Here is a 20,827-nt window from a genome sequence, read left to right as displayed (position 1 = left end):
CTGTGCGGGAAGTGAATCAGGGAAAGCTGTTTTTTCAGCTCCCCAGATTCAGTTTATTTCAACGAATCACTCCCGCGGATTCCACTCAGAGAGCTAAAAGCTGAAAGCTGCTGTTTGGCAGAGCTCTCCCTGATTCCAGCCGAAAAGCTGCTCTGAAAGCTTTACCAAATAGACCCTAGATTGTGCAAGCAAACCAAACATTGAGCAATTACATTGCACAAATCAGGTTTTCGTCGGCCGGCTTAGGTCCAAGTTTGGCGAGACCTAGCCTAGCAACCAATCACATCCTTAATTCCTTTACCTAGTTTTGCATAATAGTTTTGTCTTGTGCGTGCTAACATTGTGGTTTTCCCTGCATTGCGTTCGGACATAGACAGAGATTATCGAAATAGTTGATCAAAAGGTGGAACACAATGTGACCTGACAAGAATTGAATAACGCTAACTAGATTGGGAGACTGACCGTGCGAGAGCTCTCCCTAATCTCTTATTTCGCGCCGGGATTACAAAGTTTGGGTGATCCAATACCTGATTTCATAGCTGAGGGTGCTTGATGGACCTTCAACCAAAATTCAGGGTTTATTAGGCGCTTCCTTGGCTTATTAACAATGCCACTTTCGCTCAACCAATCTACGTCATACGTGAATTATTTTTCTGAAAGTATCATGCATACAGAGAGAGATACAAAATATGAGCGAAAAGCTCCAATCATTTGCAAATTCCTAAAAAGCGACACGTTCGCGAGTACATATATATATATACTTTCATAGTTGCAAAGCCGGCCAAAGTTTCATCTCCACTAGCTATTCGCATGAACGCAACACGTACGCTTCATAGGATTTGTTAGCGCCCGTAATCGATTGCTTTTTTGAACCTCACTTTCTTTCCTTAACGTTTCATTGCAGTAATTGAATGGAACTAAAGTTACAGCACACGAGATTTTTAACTTTTAACCTTTTCTTTACCAAACAAACTAGTACAAACTATCTTAGCATCTTTGTATAAATTTTGGTTACATTATGTCCGAGTATTATAATTACATAGACTCTCGGACAAAAAAATAGTGCAAAACTCTTCCTTCTCATCGGAACCAAAAAGGAAGGGGGGAAAAGAAAAAAAAGTGAAGGCGATCACTTCTTGCGGTTCCTGACCAAGAACCCCTCCATAACCACCTTTCTCTTCGCCGTCTCCTCCTCCGCTTCGCTCGCCGACACGGCGTCGCACACCGGCGACTCCACGTCGTCGTCCGCCTGCTTGCACACCGTCGCCGGCCACCGTCTAGGGAGAAGGTAGAGCGCCGTGGACGTGAGCAGCGTCGCCCCGACCCGGCCGCAGAGCACCACCATCAGCAGGCAGAGCACCATGGCCGCGGCCCCCGCTGCCGGCGACGTCGACGCCATCGCCTGCCGCTTCGCCGGCGCCGGCGGAGGAAGCACCCCCGAGAGCGACGACGAGGACGCGGACGAGGAGAAAGAAGACGAGAGCGACGCGGCCGAGCTCAGCGTCGACGAGGACGCCACCGACGACGCCGTGGACGCGCCAGTCGCGCCGTGGACGTCGTCGGCGTCCACGCCCCGCTTCTTCGCATCGGCCAGCGGCGACGCCGGCGACGGCTTCCTCTTGCCTCCCTTGCCGGGCAAGGACTTCCCCCGGAACGACAGACTCCGGCCACGACGATGCCCCCGGTGGCGAGCGGCCACCGCCGCCTCGCTGCCGGCCACGTCGTCGTCAACGACGGCCGCCACGCCGCCGAAGCACATGAACCTCATCGCCAGGATGCGTGTGCGTGAGACGAAAGGGGCTCTCTCTTCCGCTCGCGGGTGGATATCGATGGGTCAACTGATACAGGATCGCGGCCTCTCGCCTCGCGTCGCGTCGGTTCAGGCGATCGCCCCCCGGCCGGCCGTGTCTGCCTCGGAGTGAGCCAGCGCGTGTGAAATATATACGCGCGCGCCTGTTGGTGTGGGCGAGTCCCGAGTGGCCGTGGACGCGCCAGTCCCGCCTGTTGATTAAAATTTCACCGAAATTTCACGGATTTCGGTAATTTTGGTGGTGAACGAAATATTTTATTTTGGTTTTTTTTTACTAACATGTGAGACTTACGGAGCGGAGGACGAAAAATGACCAAAATTTCAGTGAAATTTCATAAATTTCCGGTAAAATTTTACGATTTTTGATATTTTCGTTGATGAACAGAAAAAAATTATAAAACGAAATTAAAATCCCTGGAGACAATGATGATTCGGCTGCGCTTTATCGTGTCATTCGGGTCTGGGAATCAACTTTGTATCCTATCGTGCACGTATTATTTATCTTAGTCATTAATCTTTTTAACCATCTATTGATTCTTTTAACTGCTTTATAATTTTTCACTATTTTTAATATAAATTTTAATCCAAATAAATGGTGCTGATAAGATATGCCTGAGTACATCCGCTGAGGCTAGTGAAATTTTCGTTCATGCCGTCGGGCTCGGGCGCCCATGTGTACACTGACCGGTTTGACTGAGTTAGACTCGGACTCGGAGTCGCGCTTACTTTTGATCCCCGGTGGGCCCCGGCCTAGTTCGACCGGACCCCACCTCGCTGGTCTGCGTTGCGTTTAGCACGCTGCACGCTGCACGCCCATGTCTAACTGGTGTCGCACGATCGGATCGGTTCCATTCAAACTATGCATTGCCTTGGAGACCTTGTGTCGAAACTTTGAAACTTCTGGCTACTTGTAATATACGGCGAAAGCACTAGAGAGGAACAAGGACGGCCATTTCGTGTTTGACGGTTACGAGTGCACCGGTTCAACGGAACACTGCTACGTGAGTGTCTTTCAGTTTCCTTTTGCTGGCCAATGATCGATGCTCTCCGCCTAGCTTGTACCGCCACCAAGTTTCCATGGCTTATCAGCTTCTCGTGGAGTCGTTTAATTCTGCGACGATCTGGTTACAGTCCCTTTGTTGACAGGCTTGTCCGATCCACGTGGTAATCGATCACAGATATGCAAGCAACTGCTTCATTTACTCGATCATCAGGTTAGATAGGAAAAGAAGAGTCGTTTGGACAACCCCCCTCAAAAGGAGAAGAGGTTTGATAGGAAAATCAAAAGGCAAGGGGATGAGCATCATATCAACCATGAGCAGTGGGCAGGGTAATGTCTCTCTCCTCGCGATCCCTTTTGGAGGGAGCAGGCAGGCTCGGACCATGGTTTATGTTACCTTTATTTGAATAAATTTAAAATTTAAGAGAAAAATTGTGATTTTAGTCGTTTGGTAACCGGTCGAATTGGACCGGTTACTGAGCGGTTTTTACGATTTATCGAGTGGTTTTCTCGAATTTTCACATTATCGATAACCGCTCGGTTTTGTCGGTTTATCGAGCGATTTTTTCGATTTTCAGTGAAGTCCAATAAAAAAAAACAAAAGTTATCTCAATCTTATAAAATCAATAACTAATTCATCTGAGCTTCAAATCAAGTGAAACAAATTTTTTTGTTTTCTTATAATATGATCTACAAGATAAAAGTATTTATACTCATAAAAAAGTTCAAAATTTTCTGTGAGAAAATGTATTTGTTAAACTAAGTTAAATGTACAGTTTAGTTTACTCTTTGCTAATCCAAAAATCATGAAACTATTTTTGTTAGTCTTCTTACATGATCCTATATCTTTTAAAAATATATAAACTCATGAATTAGTTATTGTAACATGCAGGATTGTGTAAATGTGTTGCGACTAGATTAATTCATAACTGACCCATCACACCTCAAAAATTAGTGAAACCACTTTTATTAGTTTATTTATACTATGATTTACGTATGAAAAATAATAGTAGACATGAAAAAGTTAATTACATTACTGTTTCTTAACATATTCACTTTATACTTGTGAACTTTGTAAAAATTATAGAGAAATTAATAAAACTCTAAATAAAGTGAAATCAATTTTAAAGATCCTCTTAAGATACATTTAAAAAAATATGTGTTTGCATGTTAAACTTTTCTTTAACATGAGTTAATAACTGAGCCGTACGTTTTAACTTTTTTCATTTTTTCAAACTTACTCCCTATAGAATATGATGCAAACGACATTATTTTTGAATTTTTTTTCCACAAAAGGTCTTAGAATTGTGTCTAGTTTTTTAAGATTTTTTTTTGAATTTTTTTAATTAAAATTCGGTTACTGTTCGGTTTCTGAAACCGAGCCGGACCGAGATGTCTAGTTATCACGATTTTTCTTGACAACCGTTGAATTTTTGAACCGTGGCTCAGACACGGATCCTCTGTGTTAAGGAGGATTAATGCAGAGAATTTACTGTTTGTACAGTAATACAAGTCTGTTGATTCGGAGATAGATGGATTGGATCAATCGATACAACATCGCTACAGTATCAGATGCTATAGTACAAAATCTGCAGTACAGTAGAATAATGCAGAGAATTTACTGTTTGTACAGTAATACAAGTCTGTTGATTCGGAGATAGATGGATTGGATCAATCGATACAGCATCGCTACAGTATCAGATGCTATAGTACAAAATCCGCAGTACAGTAGAATCAAGCACCTATGCTACAGTATCCACATTGCACTCCACTTTAGTCCAGAAAGTTCACGCGGGCGCATATATATGCCCGGCCCGGGCGAGCGACAAAGCGAAAGCTACTACTACTGCAAATGTTGTTAGGAAGCTACTGCTAATGCAAATGTACCAGCTCTAAGTGTTCGGAAAATCAAGCTTAAGGATTTTGGTAAATTCACCTCCTTTTGTGCCTTCCCTTCCGGGTGTTAGGAAAAGAGGAATCGCAATCCAGCTCATGGTTTGAAGTGATCTATCTGGAAGGAAATGGAGTAACACACTGGTGAATTCACTTGTTTCGTGCCTTCCTGTTGCTCAGGCTTAGCTTCTGGTTCTGGTTGCCTCGCCTTACCCGGTGGAGTTGTGCAGCGGGAAGGGAAACTGGGCTCTCTCTTGTGACACCTTCACCGGCATCGGTTCCATGTGCCTCCTACTCCTACCAGGCAGCCAAGCACATTTTATACCCCCTGCACTGCAAAAACATCACAGGCCATCTAGACACACCATTGGGCCCACGTGTCATATGCTAACCAATGGATAGTTTTTGGCTGAAACGAACAAACAAACAAACATCCAATCGATAGTTACTCCACTGCTCATAAGTCCATGATATTTTTGGAATTTTCTGGTTTTCATCGATAGTTCATAATAAAATTCCATTGCCTGCAATGGCTACCGGAGTCTGGAAGCAATGAAACAAACCGGAAGAGAGAACGAGGAAGACGGCATTCAGTTTCCTTGAAATATGACAACACAATAGCACAAGGTTCTTGCCCTGTTCGACGTCTCAACCATCAATTAGCCTCATTCTGTCAGGTCACGTTTTCCTCTGCTAATGAAAGGGTACCCTTTTCCTAGCCCATAGCTGCTGAGTCTGCAACAACTACAACAACTAACATGACCGATTGACCATGCCGATTAAGTGGCACAAGTGCACCACCAGCTCGTCTAGGAAAAAAAAAAAAGAGAGTAAAAATGGTGAATTGTGTAGGTCAAAAGCTAAGATGCTACACTATCCAGAAGCAAGAAAAAGTTTCTCATCTGCATTGACAGGGAGCTTACTTTCAGGAGGTAAAATGTGGCATGCGCATGACCATAACAAAGGAAATAGCTTCACATTGAAACAGAGATCCTTAACGCTGGTTACAAGAGTTGGCTTAGCAGAAACCAGAGAGTTTCCAAACATAGATTTTGGGAACTGCATGCTAAAAGGTTCTTTCATGTATTTGCATGATATTTCATAATTGCATGCTAAAAGGTTATTACCATACATTCTTCCGGTTTTGGGAATTTTCGCATAGGTCTGATCATGAGTGCAGAAGAAACAGGGAAATAAACATCGGCTCCCTATCTTGGATAAAATGACATGTGTCTACAACCCAGAATGGATTGAGACTGACTCCAAAGCTGTATGGTTCTCTTCTCAATCGACTATTCTTGTATGTTGTCATCATCCTTCAAGTGATGCAGCAGCATCATTTTCATCAGAAAAGTAGTCTTGCCTGAAAAGGTAATCAACATGAACCATGCTTATCTTACTCTTATGAGTCGGCCAGTTAATGGGAAGCACGGCTTGGCTTCGTAGCAAACCTTATTTTACGTGAAAGCTGATACAAGCCTGTACCGGCCATTGCAACATTAACACTGAATATATTCCAGTCTTTCTGCAATATCATAACATTACAAAGCAATGAGATGAGCAAGAATACTGGAATCAACATGGCGTGATAAAGATGCATTTTCTCATAATCAAGATCCAATTAACTTTACACCAGTATACCTGCTCATCTAAAATCAAAGATAGTTATTAAATGAGGTAGTCAAAGAATTACTTCAATGAAGTTATTCAACTTTCTGCTCATAAATGTGAACTGATTGTTCTTTTCTGACATGAAGACTGCGTAATCAGGGGAAGCGAGAGGGCTGAAGAGTAGGAAAAAAAGTTAAATTTCGAAAGAAGACACTGCATCACAAGTTTCAGTGCAAAATAGTGACAAAGGATTGTGCAATTAGACAGGGGGACTTACTGGTGTGATAACCATGCTGTAGCGTGACCAAATGATTCCAGTGCAAGCCACAGCTGCATGCAATACAATAGAATAAGCAAAGTAACACTGCACGAGGAAGCAAATCAAAGTGGTGGCTTTGTTATCTGATATTTAGAAATAGGATGAATTAATTGGGCAACTTAAACATACCAACTTGCTGAGGATAGGATATCTTTTCAGGTGGTTTAGCAAAGTCAGCAATGTTGGCGATGCTGATACCCCATTTAAATGTTGGAGCCCAGAAGTGAACTGCAAAAAGAGAAGGTTTGATTAAAGTCTCAGGTAACAGCAATAGCTGGTCAAATGCAGCATTGTTATATACATCCCATTTCCCAAGAAATGAACTGGAAAAAAATATGGCCCGCCTGAATTGTTCCATGCTTCACAGTAACCAGTTAGATTACACTTCCTCAGCCCAGACTCGCGTGAGGCATTGATCATGGATACATAATCACAAAAAAAAAGATAAGAAGATATTTAACTGGTTTTGGGGCCAGCGGGATGGCTCCAAAAGGCTTGGAGCTTCGAAGCCATTTAAACTAACACACACTTTTCTGTCCTTTTGAACAAACTGTTGGCACTCGCTTTACTGCCCCCCTACAATAAAAATAAAATAAAATAAAATTCACATTCATCACCTTCAAGATATCAGAAATGCCATAAAAAGTAGATAATTTTCTGAAGAGCCCATTTCAGTATAGGCCAGACAAAACCCGAGCATAATATGCTAACACAACTCGGTTACCATATCAAAATATGGGTAGGCCATTAGCATAAGGAGATCAAATTCATGTAACAAAGTATGAATATCTCAGAATGCAAGAACCCATGATATATACAGCATGAAAGCCCTATATCAGGATACAAGAGCCCATAATATATCCCATGAGGAAACATTGTACTCACCAATTTTCATGAACATTGATCACGATTAAATCCAATTTGTACATAATTGAAATCATCTTGAATTGTTGGTAGCTATATGATTTAGCATCATACTGTATGGGTTATGTAATAAATTCAATTGGTGAAACAGAAGTAATGAGATAAGCATCGCTAATATGTAATTGGAAAATTCTATCCAGAACATAACTTGTATGAATTGAACACAGCTAAATGAGTTTTCACAGCCACAACAACATTAATATATCAGGAAAATGGCATAAAATCAGAATTCTGTATGAAAAAAAAAACATGAACAACATTAATACATCAGGAAAATGATATACAAAATCAGAATTCTGTATGAAAAAGTATATGAAAAGGCTGATTCCAAGGCTACTTAAGGACTTATGTACGTAATTCAACAAGTGGGCCAAATATATTCTGCAGGCTGTTCATCAACTCGGATAACATATAATCATATGGATAAAGCACTAGCACAAGGAGATCAAACCACACAACACAGTCTGAATATATCAGGACTCAGAATACAAGAACGCATAATATACCCCATGAAAAAACAGTACGCACACCAATTACCATGAACATCAAACACACTCAGCTCCAAATTGTACATCAACGAAAACTCATTGAATCACTGGTAGCTATATGATTTGCAGTTATTCTGGTTTAGGTTATGTAAATAAATTCAATCAATGGAACAGAAGCAATGCAATAAACACTGCTAGTATGTAGTTGGATATTCCAGGAGCAGATAAATGAGTTTTCACTGCCACAGCAACATCAATATATCAGGAAAATGACATAGAGTGTCAGAATTCTGTAGGAAAAAAAATATGAAAAGGCTGATTCCATGACTACTACTACTTCAGTAGTTATGTATGTAATTCAACAAGCGGATCAAATATATTCTGCATGTTGTTCATCAACTAATAATCGAAGCCACAGTATTAGTGTAGTTGCAATCCTCAACAGGTAGGCTTCTTGCTTGCCACTCCAATCGAAATTCCCCAAAACAATTCAGACACGACCCAAACAATCCAATAATCACATAAATTGCAAAACGGGAAGAGCGCTGGAGACCGAATAGGAGGATTATGACGCACCGGTGATAAAAGGTCGCCAGCGACGGGCTGAGAGGAGACCGATGCGACTAACTGCGGAGGGATCGAGGACGAGGAGACGCTCACTAATCACGACAGGCACACGTCGCGCACCGGAGAGGGGTTGCCGCCGGCGAGTCCGGGCTAGGCGGAGGCGGCAGCAGACGCCGGGCACGGTGGGAGGCGGCAGGCAGAGATGGGAATCGGGGATGGAATGGACTTCAACCTCCGGTAAAGTCAGCAGAATTCAACTATCTGCCAACAGTTAATTTAAAATAAATAGATTAGATTTGATGATTTAGTGTTATACAAGTAAAAAAGTCGCTACACTAACCAATAAATTTACTATAATTTTATTACTACAGTACTACAGCTACAGTATTTAACATCAAAGATAACATTTATTCTCTCACAAAATACTATTCCACTCTGACTTCAGAGTGAAGTGCTCCTCGGATCTTTAAAAAAACGAGGGAGGAAGACCATAGACCGATGGGCTTTGCCACAGCGTCGCCACTGCAACTTCACTGGGCCTCATCATAGCATCCAACATGAAACAAAGAATCAGCCCATCGAAATAGCGAGTATAATTAGTGTGGTTTGGTACAGTTCTAGATTCTCTTATAAATATTTTAGTTCTAGTTTTTTCTAAAAATAATTTTTTGGTAAATTAAAATCACTTTATATAATCATTTAGCTAGTTAGATAAATTCTGATTCTTGAGAAAAGATAGCAGTTATAAATTAAAAGGAAGTGATTCAGAAATGGGAGAAACTATATTTTATTTTTCTTTCTCGTAGTGTAAAAGAGAGAAATATTTCTCCCATTTCGAATTTGAATCTCTCGCTAAAAACACTATTTTATAAGGATTCTACTAATTCTAGCTAGAATTTAAAATATTTGTCCCATCCAAACGGACCCTTGTTCCAAGAAGAAACACTAAACAGCCCAACACACAACATGTGTTCCCTATACACTTTTGTAGAGTAATTTGTACACTTTTGGGGAGAACTAGAAGAAGTTTCCATAATTTTGTAGATAATTTGTACACTTTCAGGGAGAAGTAATGGAAGATCGATTGATATGCTTTGTTGGATGATTAATAACCGCTTCCATCCTTTCTTCAAGAACGGTGCAAGCCAGTCCATGGTTTCCTCCGAAACCTCGAAACCTGTAATTAGCAACAATTAAACAACAGTTAGACCAAGAAATAGCAATAACTTTCAGAAGGCTTGTAATCGTTCACAATTACTGGACCTTAAAATTTCTCTTGATGGCAGCTGAAGAAATGTTTCTTCCGATCACGGGCTGATCTGGTTTGGGATGGAAATCACGTGCAGATGCGGATCGCAGCGTCTCAACTCGGATTTGCTCTTCACGCCTATGATAAACCTACTGAACTCGAATAAAAAGAAGATGAGGGTTACCAATCGCACAGATCTTATCTGAAAATCAAAGGAGGGTTACCAATCGCACAAATCTTCTAAGAATCGCGGGAACAAGAAGCACGTCCAGAAATCAGAAATCAGAATTCAAAGAGGGTTGGTTACCAGACGTTGGGATCAGGGTTAAAGTTACCGACCGGAGCTCGGTTACCGAGCTCCGGCAGTAACCGAAAATTCGCGATAACCGTGGTTACCGGTCAAAAATTCAAAAAAAATCGGAGAAAATTCATTAGGCAAAATTTAAAATTTGGAAAAAAATCGCGATTTTAGCCGTTCAGTAACCGGTCGGTTTGGACCGGTTACCGAGCGGTTTTTGCGATTTATCGAGCGGTTTTCACGAATTTTCCGCATTATCGGTAACCGCTCGGTTTTCTCGGTAAAAGTATTTATACTCATAAAAAAGTTTAAAATTTTCTGTGAGAATATGTATTTGTTAAACCAAGTTAAATGCATAGTTTACTCTTTGCTAATCCAAAAATCATGAAACTAATTTTGTTAGTCTTCTTACATGATCCTATATCTTTTAAAAATACATGAACTCATGAATTAGTTATTGTAACATGCATGATTATGTAAATGTGTTGTGACTAGATTAATTTATAACTGACCCATCACACCTCAAAAATTAGTGAAACCATTTTCATTAGCTTATTTATACTATGATTTACGTAGGAAAAATAATAGTAGACATGAAAAAGTTTACAGTGCTGTTTCTTAATATATTCACTTTATGCATATGAACTTTGTAAAAATCATAGAGAATTTAATAAAACTCTAAATAAAGTGAAATCAATTTTAAAGATTCTCTTAAAATATGTTTTACACAAGAAAAACATGTGTTTGCATGTTACACTTTTCCTTAACATGAGTTAATAACTAAGCCGCACGCTTCAATTTTTTTTCATTTTTTTCAAACTCCCTCCCTATAGAATATGATGCAAACGATATTGTTTTTGAAATTTTTTTCACAGAAGGTCTTAGAATTGTGTCTAGTTTTTTAAAGAGTTTTTTGAATTTTTTTTTGAATTTTTTTATTTTTTTGAATTTTTTGAATTCAAATTTCAGTTACCGTTCGGTTTCTGAAACCGGACCGGACCGAGAAGGTCGGTAACTGCGATTTTTGGGCAGTTACCGACACATTTGTGAACCGTGGTTGGGATCGGTTGATGTTTTATAGACATCCTCGCTGGCTCGCGGGTGGGAAACGAAAAGAGGGAGCAGGGCCGGGACCGTGCCCGTTGTTCTGGCATTTTGATTGTGTCGGGACGATGTCTGACAATATATCTCGGGTACATTGAATGATAGGTGTGTGAGTTTGTATTTTTTTAATATGTTGAATAAACTCATAAAAGTTTATTCAGATTCAGGTCTTCTGTGAGATAATAGCCTTATATCCTGTATATTTTTTATAAATGCGTGAAATTGTTCTCCCATTTTCTTACAAGTCAGATCCTTCCTATTTATATATCTAGGGAAATAAATATTTATAAATGGACTATGTCAAACTCTGCAGCATTATGACGAGGAACGGGCATGCCCACCCTGTTCTGGTCTTCTTGTCAGTCCTGTTCCGTCTAATGACCATTGCCACGCTTGCCCGCGATGCTATCCCGTAGCATTCGCGATGTTGTCCCGTAGCATTAAATTTTAATGCTACGGGACGGGTCACTACAACACTACGCCTACCATGACCAAGTTTGTTGAAAGGGAATGTATGAGGAAGGAAAACACTTGAGTGAAAGACGCTAAATGTGATCTAACAGGTTAGATGGGTACCTGCCCTGCAATCTTAGGGCCCTCTTGCACGAGCGCCACCAAATATACCTCAGGGTGTGCGAACTAGCCGATCATACTTCTGTGCTAGGTTTCTCTATGAGGCAAAGAAAGATGACGATGTTGCCCGACCAGTATGCATTCCACATACAGGTTCGTCATTTTCTATTTGGTCACCCTACTTATCTTATTGTCATTGATTCGAATGCTCCTTTTCTGTGTTAGGCGTTCCAGAAAGACGCAGAGTTGATCAACAAAGAAATCCCACACTTTTTGGTGATGCATATGCTCTTCGACAGGGGTGTGATGCCTGGTTGCGTAGAAGACGACGAAGATCAACGAACCTAAGGGGTACAAGAGCGCCATCTACTATTCTACCTGAAAATGACGAGACTGATGAGGACGATGATTTCATATCACCATTGCCTTGACGTTCAAGCAGCCATACAGAAGAAGGTTCAACGAACACTACAAGAGGACGTTTACACACCACATTGACATGGTTTCCAACTAACAATGAAATAGGACGTGCTTCTATCGTGATAGCTCAAGATGATGACGACGACGACGATTTCATGCCACCTCGACCCCTCCCTCCGAGGCCTCCATCTCTGGAGGACACTGATGACTGTGAAGATGATGTTGGATTTGCTTATACCCGTCCTCACAACTTACAACCACCACCTCGGAGACGACAACCATCTTACCCTGATAACCTTTACTGGCACAACTGGCATTCTTTCGCTAATTTACATCGTCACTTCCACCGTCATTTTGAAGTGATCAATGATACAAGGGTGAATGTTGTGCATGTTCAAACATACCTAAGTGTTAAGGCTGCCCACCGACTTAGAGACTACATGCATGGTGAATTACGAATTTTGAAATGTACATTTAAATTAGCAAATAATTTTAAATTTTGTTGAAAGTTGGCAATTACATGAAATGACAACACATCGGCAAATAATTTTAAATTTTGTTGAAATTTGCTAATTACATGAAGTGCCAACACACCGGCATCAAATGACAGGTAAATTAGCAAATAATTTCAAATTTAATTGAAAGTTACCAATTACATGAAATAACAACATGCCGGTATCAAATGACAAAATCAAACCGCAGCCGGCCACGACCATTTTTGGCAATTACATAAAATAACAATACGCGCAAAAGAAAAGCAACAATTTTATCAGGAAATAGTCATTTTTGGCACTGTTGCCCGTATTCGGCACACGATATGCCGATTTTCAGCACACGATGTGTCGAATACGAGCAACAGTGCCGTATTCGGTACACGGTGTGTCGAAAATGACTTTTTTCGGTACATCGTGTGCCGAATACGGATGCTAAATTAGTAAATACGACTACATATTATCTATTTTGACAAATACACTTATATATATTGTCTAATTTTAAATTTTTGCATCTAAGTATCTTTATTGTGTAATTGAGTTTCAATAATATTCTCAAGGCACCACCTTCCTTGTGCAATGCACATGGACACTGCTGCACAGCGAGCGAGGCATGAATGTCCCGACTCTGCTACTCTCTTGTCCGTGCACACATCTACTTCCGGTTTGTGCTACTTTAATGCTGGGTCCATAGAATAACAGCTCTTGAATGCTGATTGATAGGACCGAACAGAATGCCCCCAGAAACATGCTTTGATACAAGTATTAAGGCGGATTGAGATAGACTTCCAAACGTCAAACTCGGCCACTCTCTTCTTCAGCAAGTCCTTGTCCCCCGCGTGGGCTCTATGGTTGCGATTGGTTGTTAGTATTTGAGATCTTGGTCTTATAAATATATATAATCTTATTAAAAAAAATATTTAATTATTCGTATCTACTATTTCGAGTTTTATTTCACAGCCTAGCATGACAATTGAAAGTTCATGTATCCACTCATGCATATGGATTCACTAATCAACATCACAATATCATCTTTATAGCCAAACGTAATCTTAACTATTATATCCATTCATTCTCAGATTTAATCAACCAAATAAAAATTCAGCTTAACCTGTCCATACAGATATAACAAATCAAATATTTTTTTCTTAATAAATATGACCCCGTTGAATCTGCCTATATGATCCATATGGGTAAGACTCTGTGCGAATAACCAATCACACCCTATATTACCAATTTTGCTCCGGAGCGTGGACTGTCATATAACCTGCCTAATCTCTGTGCTCCAATTATAAACATGCACGGGTAAAATGACTGCATTAGCATTGAACAGAGACAAACATTTTGTTAGAGTATATGGTATAAGATTAAGTTATTATGGTATGATAGGATTAGTTTTCACCTTATCTAGGGTTGCTTAATATCTAAGCCATATGTATTTTATATATTCGGTTCTCGAGGCTCAATGCAATACATCTACCACATTAACCAATTCTCATACTCTTTCATGCTATCATGAGTTTAGGTTCTAATCATAGACCACAAATCCTAGTCGTCACCAGCTTCCGCTCCGCGCGCCCCCGGGGACATCGATCTCTATGACCTCTGCTAGGGGCAGCGCCGCCCGTACCTAGAGTTCGCACCGTCGATCATGTTGATCGACCGTCCTAGAGAGTCTTTTTCTGATATCTTAATCGGGTTTTTCTCTCTCGTCGGTCGTTGATCGACGTTTCTCTTTGGTTTTCTGATCTAAGATCGGTTTGCATCGCCCGCCGCCCGTGGACCTCACACCTCTACTCAAAGTAGCATCTATCCCACCGGTACTGTTCGCGATGCTCCTGTTCTCCACGAATACGCGTGTCTCCACCCGAGTATCGGGGCTGATGCCTGTGATATGTGCCTCCGCAGTGCCGCCACGCCCTCCCGAGCACAGTCCAGCCCATAGGAGGCTCTCGTTATCACCCTACATCGCCGTCCCCGTGCACTATGCCACTCCAGTTGATTGACACCGCCTCTCTCAGCGTGTCATCGCCTTAGTCGTCGGTGCACTTGGTCTTCATCATGTTGTTCGGGTGTTCTTCATCGGTTTTTTGGAGCATCGCCACGACGCTCTCTCAAACACTGGCGTCACCGCTCTAGGCCGCTGATTTTGCCTCCCTCTACCGCCTTTGTCCGGCACAACTTCGCGCCAACATCGTAGTCTCTTCCCCGACTACTTCGTCTACTTCGAGAACAACAGTCTACATCAGCACTCTCCTCATCGCCGCACTAAGCTCCACGACCGTCGATGCCTTCTCTGCTAGTCCCTTAGACACTGATGTACAGTTGAGCTCCCTACCTTTGCTTGCCTGGTACTGGTAACACCAGTGTGTACCTTCATCCCTGACACGTTCCCAGACTTAGCAAACCCGGTGCACGCCTCGTCCTCGATGACCTCGACGGCGTTGACTTCGACATCGACCTCTTCTCAATGATCACCTCATCTGCATCACCGTCTTCTTCCCTCGAGCCTCCTTGCGCCCGTCTCCATGGCACCTTTAGCGCCTATGGCCTCATATGCGGCTCCCTCGACCACGGCAACCCCGACTATGGCTATGTCGACCACAACTATCTTACGCATGACATCCTCGATGATAGCTACTCGCTTTGCTTTCGTCTACCTCGACTTCGGGACAATATGCTACCATCTGCATGAGCAACTCGTTGGTTTCTCCCATCACAACAACTGCATCACATTGTTTCGATTGCGGGGGGATATCATTCGTCTTCCTCTCCAGTCTCATCGTTTACGACGCTCCCGCTATAACTATAGAGATGTTAGAGTATATGATATATGATATACAAAAATCTATTTTTTATGATAGGATAGGAATAATTTCTATCTTATCTATAAGGTTACTTGATATTCAAATCATATGTATTCTCTATATTTGGCCCTTGAGGCTTAATACAATACATCTAGCACATTAACCAATCCTCGTACCCTTTCACATTCAAAACTCTGGTGAAGCACTCACCATGACTAGCAAGTCTTCTTCCATCCAAAATGTCTTCTTTGCTCTTATTCCAGTCATTCTAGAAGCCCCCATGAGAGAAAGCAGGAACATCAAGATTTTTCAACGAATAGGTGGTCAGTTCCAGATCAAAGATTGAATAATCAACAATTAAATTATGAAACCTCAGCAAAGCTATTTTCGAAGACGAGAAACCCCTTTTGCATTACACAATTACGGAATTTTACAACCAATTCTTACATCAGCGGAGAAAAGAGACAAGCCACAGTAATAAACGATGATGCAGACATTCGCCTAGACTGACGAAACGTTAGTTTTAACCCAAACGAGTAACAGACCAGCAGAGCCAATAAAATAAAATAAAAATAAAATAGAGGCCTTCAGGTAACAAAGATCCAGCTACCGCACACAAGTCTGCAGAAAGGAGCAGGGAATTAGTTGGTGAAGTCTTGAAAGATTTGTCGTGCCCGTGAACGACCGGCCTGTTAAACTAGTCCAAGTCAACGCTGCCATCTAGAACCTTTTCCGCCGGAGGACGTCCGCGACACTTCGTCGGCTTCACACCAATCTCCTTTATTTTAAAAATAATTTCCAGCAACAGTCAGCATCATAGCAGATGTTGGTATTTCTGTTCACCAGTATGAATCAAGGAAAATAAAAGAAAATAAAGTAAGCCGCCTACAACTGTAGAACCAGTTGAATATCCTGCAAAATCGATTAAAAAATGACCGGCACTGTTCTCAGTATATATATATTTACTATTACTTAGATCTTTATTATTATTATTATTTTCACATCATCTTTTAAGTTAAATCTTATAGGTTTTATCTCTAATCTATTTTAATTTGTTTGAGACAAATGATGTTGTTGTACTATTCTCAGTAGAGAAAAAAATCACCGGGTTCGTGAAGCATAACACCATAAATTTATCTTGTAATTATTTTTAACCTATGATTTTTTTTAAGGGCGGTAAGAGAGTTTTTGAGATATATTAAAAAAATAAACAGTCTAGCTAATTTTCTATCCACCTTATAAAAGAGAAATCTAAAGTTTACCTGAACAAGATCCATAAAAAAAAGCAGCTGCTCACAACTTAACAAGCTACTAGCAAAAAGTGAGAAAAAACACCCGGCATCCTCATAGAAGCTTGTTAATTGCTCTATCATTCCACACAAGAGGGGCGTTGGGCATATATGTTTCAAAGACCATAGCCGCTACACCACGTCAAAAAAGCATCCCATTATAATTAGTCCGCGAAGTGGAGCCATGTTGTCCATCAAAACATCAGGATCCGGCAACCACCACCAATTACTCCACAAACTCCCCTCCACCTATTAGCCCTGGCTGCTCTTCCGAGCTCCCATCCATGGCTCCTTTCCTCCTCCTGCTCCTGCTCCTCAGCCAAATCCTTCTCTGCACAGCCGTCGACACCATCAAATCTTCCACACCGCTGTCCGGAGCACAAAAGATTGTGTCCAAGGGCAACAGGTTCGCGTTGGGCTTCTACACCCCACCCCAAGGTAACACCGCCTCGTCGAGCCCCAGCAACTACTACATAGCCATATGGTACAGCAACATACCGCAGGTGACGACCGTGTGGATGGCGAACGCCGACATGCCGGTGTCGGACCCGACCACTGCCGCCTTAACCATCGGAAGGGATGGCAACCTTGTCCTCCTTGATCAGTCCAAGAAGCGGCAGCTATGGTCGACAAACGTAAGCGTAGCCTCCAACTCCACTGTCGCTGTCCTCCAGGACAGCGGTAGCCTCGACCTCACTGATGCCACCAATTCATCAATAGTTTATTGGCGAAGCATAGATCATCCCACGAACACATGGCTTCCTGGGGGCAAGCTCGGGCTGAACAAGATCACCAAGGTCAGCCAGCGGCTTGTTCCGTGGAGGAACGCCGCCGATCCGTCTCCCGGGTTGTTCTCGCTGGAGCTGGACCCGAATGGCACAACGCAGTACTTCATCCAGTGGAATGATTCCATTGCTTACTGGACAAGTGGCCCTTGGAACAACAAAATCTTTAGCCTTGTGCCGGAGATGACAGCTGGTTACAACTACAATTTCCAGTTCGTCAACAACGCCACGGAGAGCTACTTCATCTACTCGATGAAGGACGACAAAATCATCTCGCGGTTCATCATCGACGTGAACGGGCAGATCAAGCAGCAGACATGGGTGGATGCCGCGCAGCAGTGGATCTTGTTCTGGGCTCAACCACGTTCACAGTGTGAGGTTTATGCGCTGTGTGGCGCATATGGCAGCTGCAACCTCAACGCCCTGCCGTTCTGCAGCTGCATCAAGGGGTTCAGTCAGAAGGTTCAGAGTGATTGGGACATCCAGGATTACAGTGGTGGGTGCAAGAGGAACGTACTACTGCAGTGCCAGGCTAATTCGAGCTCTGCACAAGCTCAACCTGATAAGTTTTATACTATGGCAGGCGTCAGGCTACCTGATAATGCTCAGAGTGCTGTGGCTGCGAGCTCTCAAGATTGTCAGGTGGCTTGTCTGAACAACTGCTCTTGTAATGCCTACACTTACAATAGTAGCGGATGCTTCGTTTGGCATGGTGACCTGATTAATCTCCAAGAACAATACAGTGGAAATGGAGGAGGCACACTTTTCCTCAGGCTTGCAGCATCTGAGCTGCAAGATTCCAAAAAGAGCAAGCCAGTGATCGTTGGTGCAGTTGTTGGTGGAGTTGCTGCATTTCTGATAATCCTTACTATAGTGTTCTTCATCCTCTTTCAGAAATGCCGCCGAGAGAGGACACTTCGGATATCCAAGACTACAGGGGGCACACTGATCGCCTTCAGGTACAGTGATCTGCAGCATGTCACTAACAACTTCTCAGAGAGGTTGGGGGGAGGTGCCTTTGGCTCGGTGTTCAAAGGGAAGCTCCTGGATTCAACTGCCATTGCAGTGAAGAGACTCGATGGCGTTCACCAAGGTGAGAAGCAATTCCGTGCTGAGGTAAGCACCATTGGGACGATCCAGCATGTCAATTTGGTCCGCCTACTAGGATTCTGCTCTGAAGGATCAAGGAGGCTGCTTGTGTATGAGTTCATGCCAAATGGCTCCCTGGACTTTCAGCTATTCCCAGGTGAGACAACAGCACTGAGCTGGGCTACCAGGTATCAAATAGCACTTGGAACAGCAAGAGGCCTAAATTACCTACATGAAAAATGTAGGGATTGCATTATACACTGTGATGTCAAGCCGGAGAACATACTCTTGGATGAGTCCTTTGTACCAAAAGTGGCTGATTTTGGTCTAGCAAAGCTCTTAGGCAGGGACTTCAGCCGTGTATTGACAACCATGAGAGGAACAAGGGGTTACCTTGCACCTGAATGGATCACTGGTGTGCCAATAACAGCAAAGGCAGATGTCTATAGCTATGGCATGATGCTCTTTGAACTCATATCAGGCAGGAGGAATGCTGATCACAGAGAAGAGGGTAAATCCTCCTTCCCAACCTTAGCGTCAAACAAGCTTCATGAAGGGGACGTTCGGACCTTGTTGGACCCAAGGCTAAATGGAGATGCAAATGTTGATGAACTCACAAGAGCTTGTAAGGTTGCATGTTGGTGCATTCAAGATGATGAAAGTTCTAGACCCACAACTGGTCAGATTGTTCAAATCCTCGAAGGATTCCTCGACGTTAACATGCCTCCCGTTCCAAGGTCATTGAGAGTTCTTGATGAAATCCCTGATGCCATAAACTTCTTCTCAGATATATCTTCAAGTCAGGCTTCCCAGACACAGAACAGCACGAAAACTTCCCAGACACACAGTGCTACTTCAGGCGGTTCACAATCCCAAAGCTCATAATTCAGATAATCCTGCAATATATAAGGGCAAGGCGATTATATGAATGAAGAGTAGTACTATGAGTGACCGAAGTAGTACATATTTAGAACCTAATATGCCCAGCCTTTGTGTTATTCTATATTTCAGTATTGTAGGCTTAGTGCAGAATGTAATAACAAATTTAAGAAAAGGACTACTGTTGCATTTACATATGTAGGCTTGCCCATTTTATTACTAAATGCAAAATATCAGGTTGAGTTTACCTGTCCACCATATGTTTCCATCTGCATGATAGGTTGCTTTTGTTATGTCTAGCAGCTACAAACTACACTTCTGTTTTTCGATTAATTGCTCCTAAGATCGGCTCAGGTGCGCGCAACCTTCTTTAGTGAAGGACAGCTCGTGGCTAATCTTCAGAAAAAAAAGAATGAAAATGAAGAAATAAGCAAATAGGCCCCGAAATTTGTGTGCGCATCACTTCTTCTTCTTCTTCTTCTTCTTTTTTTTGAGGAGAATGCGCATCACTTCTGTGTTACCGTTTCCTTCCATATAAGAAAATTTAACCATCTCAATCAATCAACTTTGATGAAATCGTCAGCTAATTGAGAAAAAAGCTATGTTTTGTAAGATATGAACTAGGACATGAATCCTTTTGTAAGATAACCTGGCAAATTACAACTTCGTACACTCTTAAATTACTCATAATGATTTCGATGCTATTATGCTAAAGTGTTAAAAGTACTGTTCATCCCTAGAGTGATTTCAAGATGTATACAGAGCCATGGGATCATTCAGAGAGTGATGCAGGTTTGCATGCAAAGGGATGTAGATTTGGGCTGCAGACATGGAACAATCGGAGATACACCCTAGACCCTTTTTCTGAATACAACAGAGGACCAAGATTCATTAATCTGGGATTAATTTCATTCGGGGAGAACATGACCAAAGAAAAGTTCCTCAAGTTTGACAAACAATGATTTCTCATTATCTCTAGCCATAGATACCATGAGGGAATATGATTACCAATATTAGGAGATGGAAAAATGCAGTCTAAATTAGAGCACAGTACAAAGCAGCTTCTACACAACTAAATAAATAAGGAAGTGGTTGCTAAATTAATTATCCACGCTTATGGTTATGCACAGTTTCAGATTTCTACCTTTTCCACTAGACTAATTAGATGGAATACCCAAAAATATGATGCAGTAATTGGAGTACCCAAAAATGTAATGCGTTAAGAATCTCA

General features: G+C 42.0%; 3 protein-coding genes across 4 annotated transcripts; 1 reads left to right on the top strand and 2 right to left on the bottom strand.

Annotated features, from left to right (window-relative positions):
* Positions 1 to 970: 970 nt before the first annotated feature.
* Positions 971 to 1,901, bottom strand: LOC133891312 (uncharacterized). The gene has a single exon (XM_062332031.1). The coding sequence runs from the start codon at positions 1,766 to 1,768 to the stop codon at positions 1,130 to 1,132; it is 639 nt and encodes a 212-aa protein (XP_062188015.1). The 5' UTR covers positions 1,769 to 1,901; the 3' UTR covers positions 971 to 1,129.
* A 3,866-nt stretch (positions 1,902 to 5,767) lies between these two features.
* Positions 5,768 to 8,874, bottom strand: LOC133890947 (mitochondrial pyruvate carrier 4-like). 2 transcript variants are annotated; one of them, XM_062331601.1, is made up of 6 exons: positions 8,622 to 8,874; positions 7,095 to 7,209; positions 6,763 to 6,861; positions 6,592 to 6,644; positions 6,155 to 6,228; positions 5,768 to 6,066 (listed from the first exon to the last, which is right to left on the bottom strand). In XM_062331601.1, the coding sequence occupies exons 2-6, from the start codon at positions 7,144 to 7,146 to the stop codon at positions 6,015 to 6,017; spliced, it is 330 nt and encodes a 109-aa protein (XP_062187585.1). In that variant the 5' UTR covers positions 7,147 to 7,209; positions 8,622 to 8,874; the 3' UTR covers positions 5,768 to 6,014. The 2 variants fall into 2 exon arrangements, with proteins under 2 accessions (XP_062187585.1, XP_062187586.1); XM_062331602.1 differs by lacking the exons at positions 7,095 to 7,209; positions 8,622 to 8,874 and adding an exon at positions 6,397 to 6,487 and having other exon boundaries at positions 6,592 to 6,678; positions 6,763 to 6,846.
* An 8,080-nt stretch (positions 8,875 to 16,954) lies between these two features.
* LOC133890970 (G-type lectin S-receptor-like serine/threonine-protein kinase At2g19130) lies at positions 16,955 to 19,851 on the top strand. The gene has a single exon (XM_062331635.1). It carries the CDS (start codon positions 17,128 to 17,130, stop codon positions 19,600 to 19,602), a length of 2,475 nt encoding a protein of 824 aa, XP_062187619.1. The 5' UTR covers positions 16,955 to 17,127; the 3' UTR covers positions 19,603 to 19,851.
* Positions 19,852 to 20,827: the final 976 nt, after the last annotated feature.

The sequence above is a fragment of the Phragmites australis genome, chromosome 14 (assembly GCF_958298935.1).
Source record: "Phragmites australis chromosome 14, lpPhrAust1.1, whole genome shotgun sequence".
In the NCBI taxonomy this organism is placed as follows: domain Eukaryota; kingdom Viridiplantae; phylum Streptophyta; class Magnoliopsida; order Poales; family Poaceae; genus Phragmites; species Phragmites australis.
This window is presented reverse-complemented; position numbering and strand designations above follow the sequence as displayed.

What these genes read in the sequence shown, in the direction of transcription:
- LOC133890947 (XM_062331601.1), bottom strand. Translation starts at nt 7,146, where the DNA reads ATGGCTTCGAAGCTCCAAGCCTTTTGGAGCCATCCCGCTGGCCCCAAA. An exon ending in TCCCGCTGGCCCCAAAACCA is followed by an intron (nt 6,862 to 7,094) that starts GTTAAATATCTT and finishes CTCTTTTTGCAG; the next exon opens with TTCACTTCTGGGCTCCAACA. An exon ending in ACAGCATGGTTATCACACCA is followed by an intron (nt 6,229 to 6,591) that starts GTAAGTCCCCCT and finishes ATGATATTGCAG; the next exon opens with AAAGACTGGAATATATTCAG.
- LOC133891312 (XM_062332031.1), bottom strand. Translation starts at nt 1,768, where the DNA reads ATGAGGTTCATGTGCTTCGGCGGCGTGGCGGCCGTCGTTGACGACGAC.
- LOC133890970 (XM_062331635.1), top strand. Translation starts at nt 17,128, where the DNA reads ATGGCTCCTTTCCTCCTCCTGCTCCTGCTCCTCAGCCAAATCCTTCTC.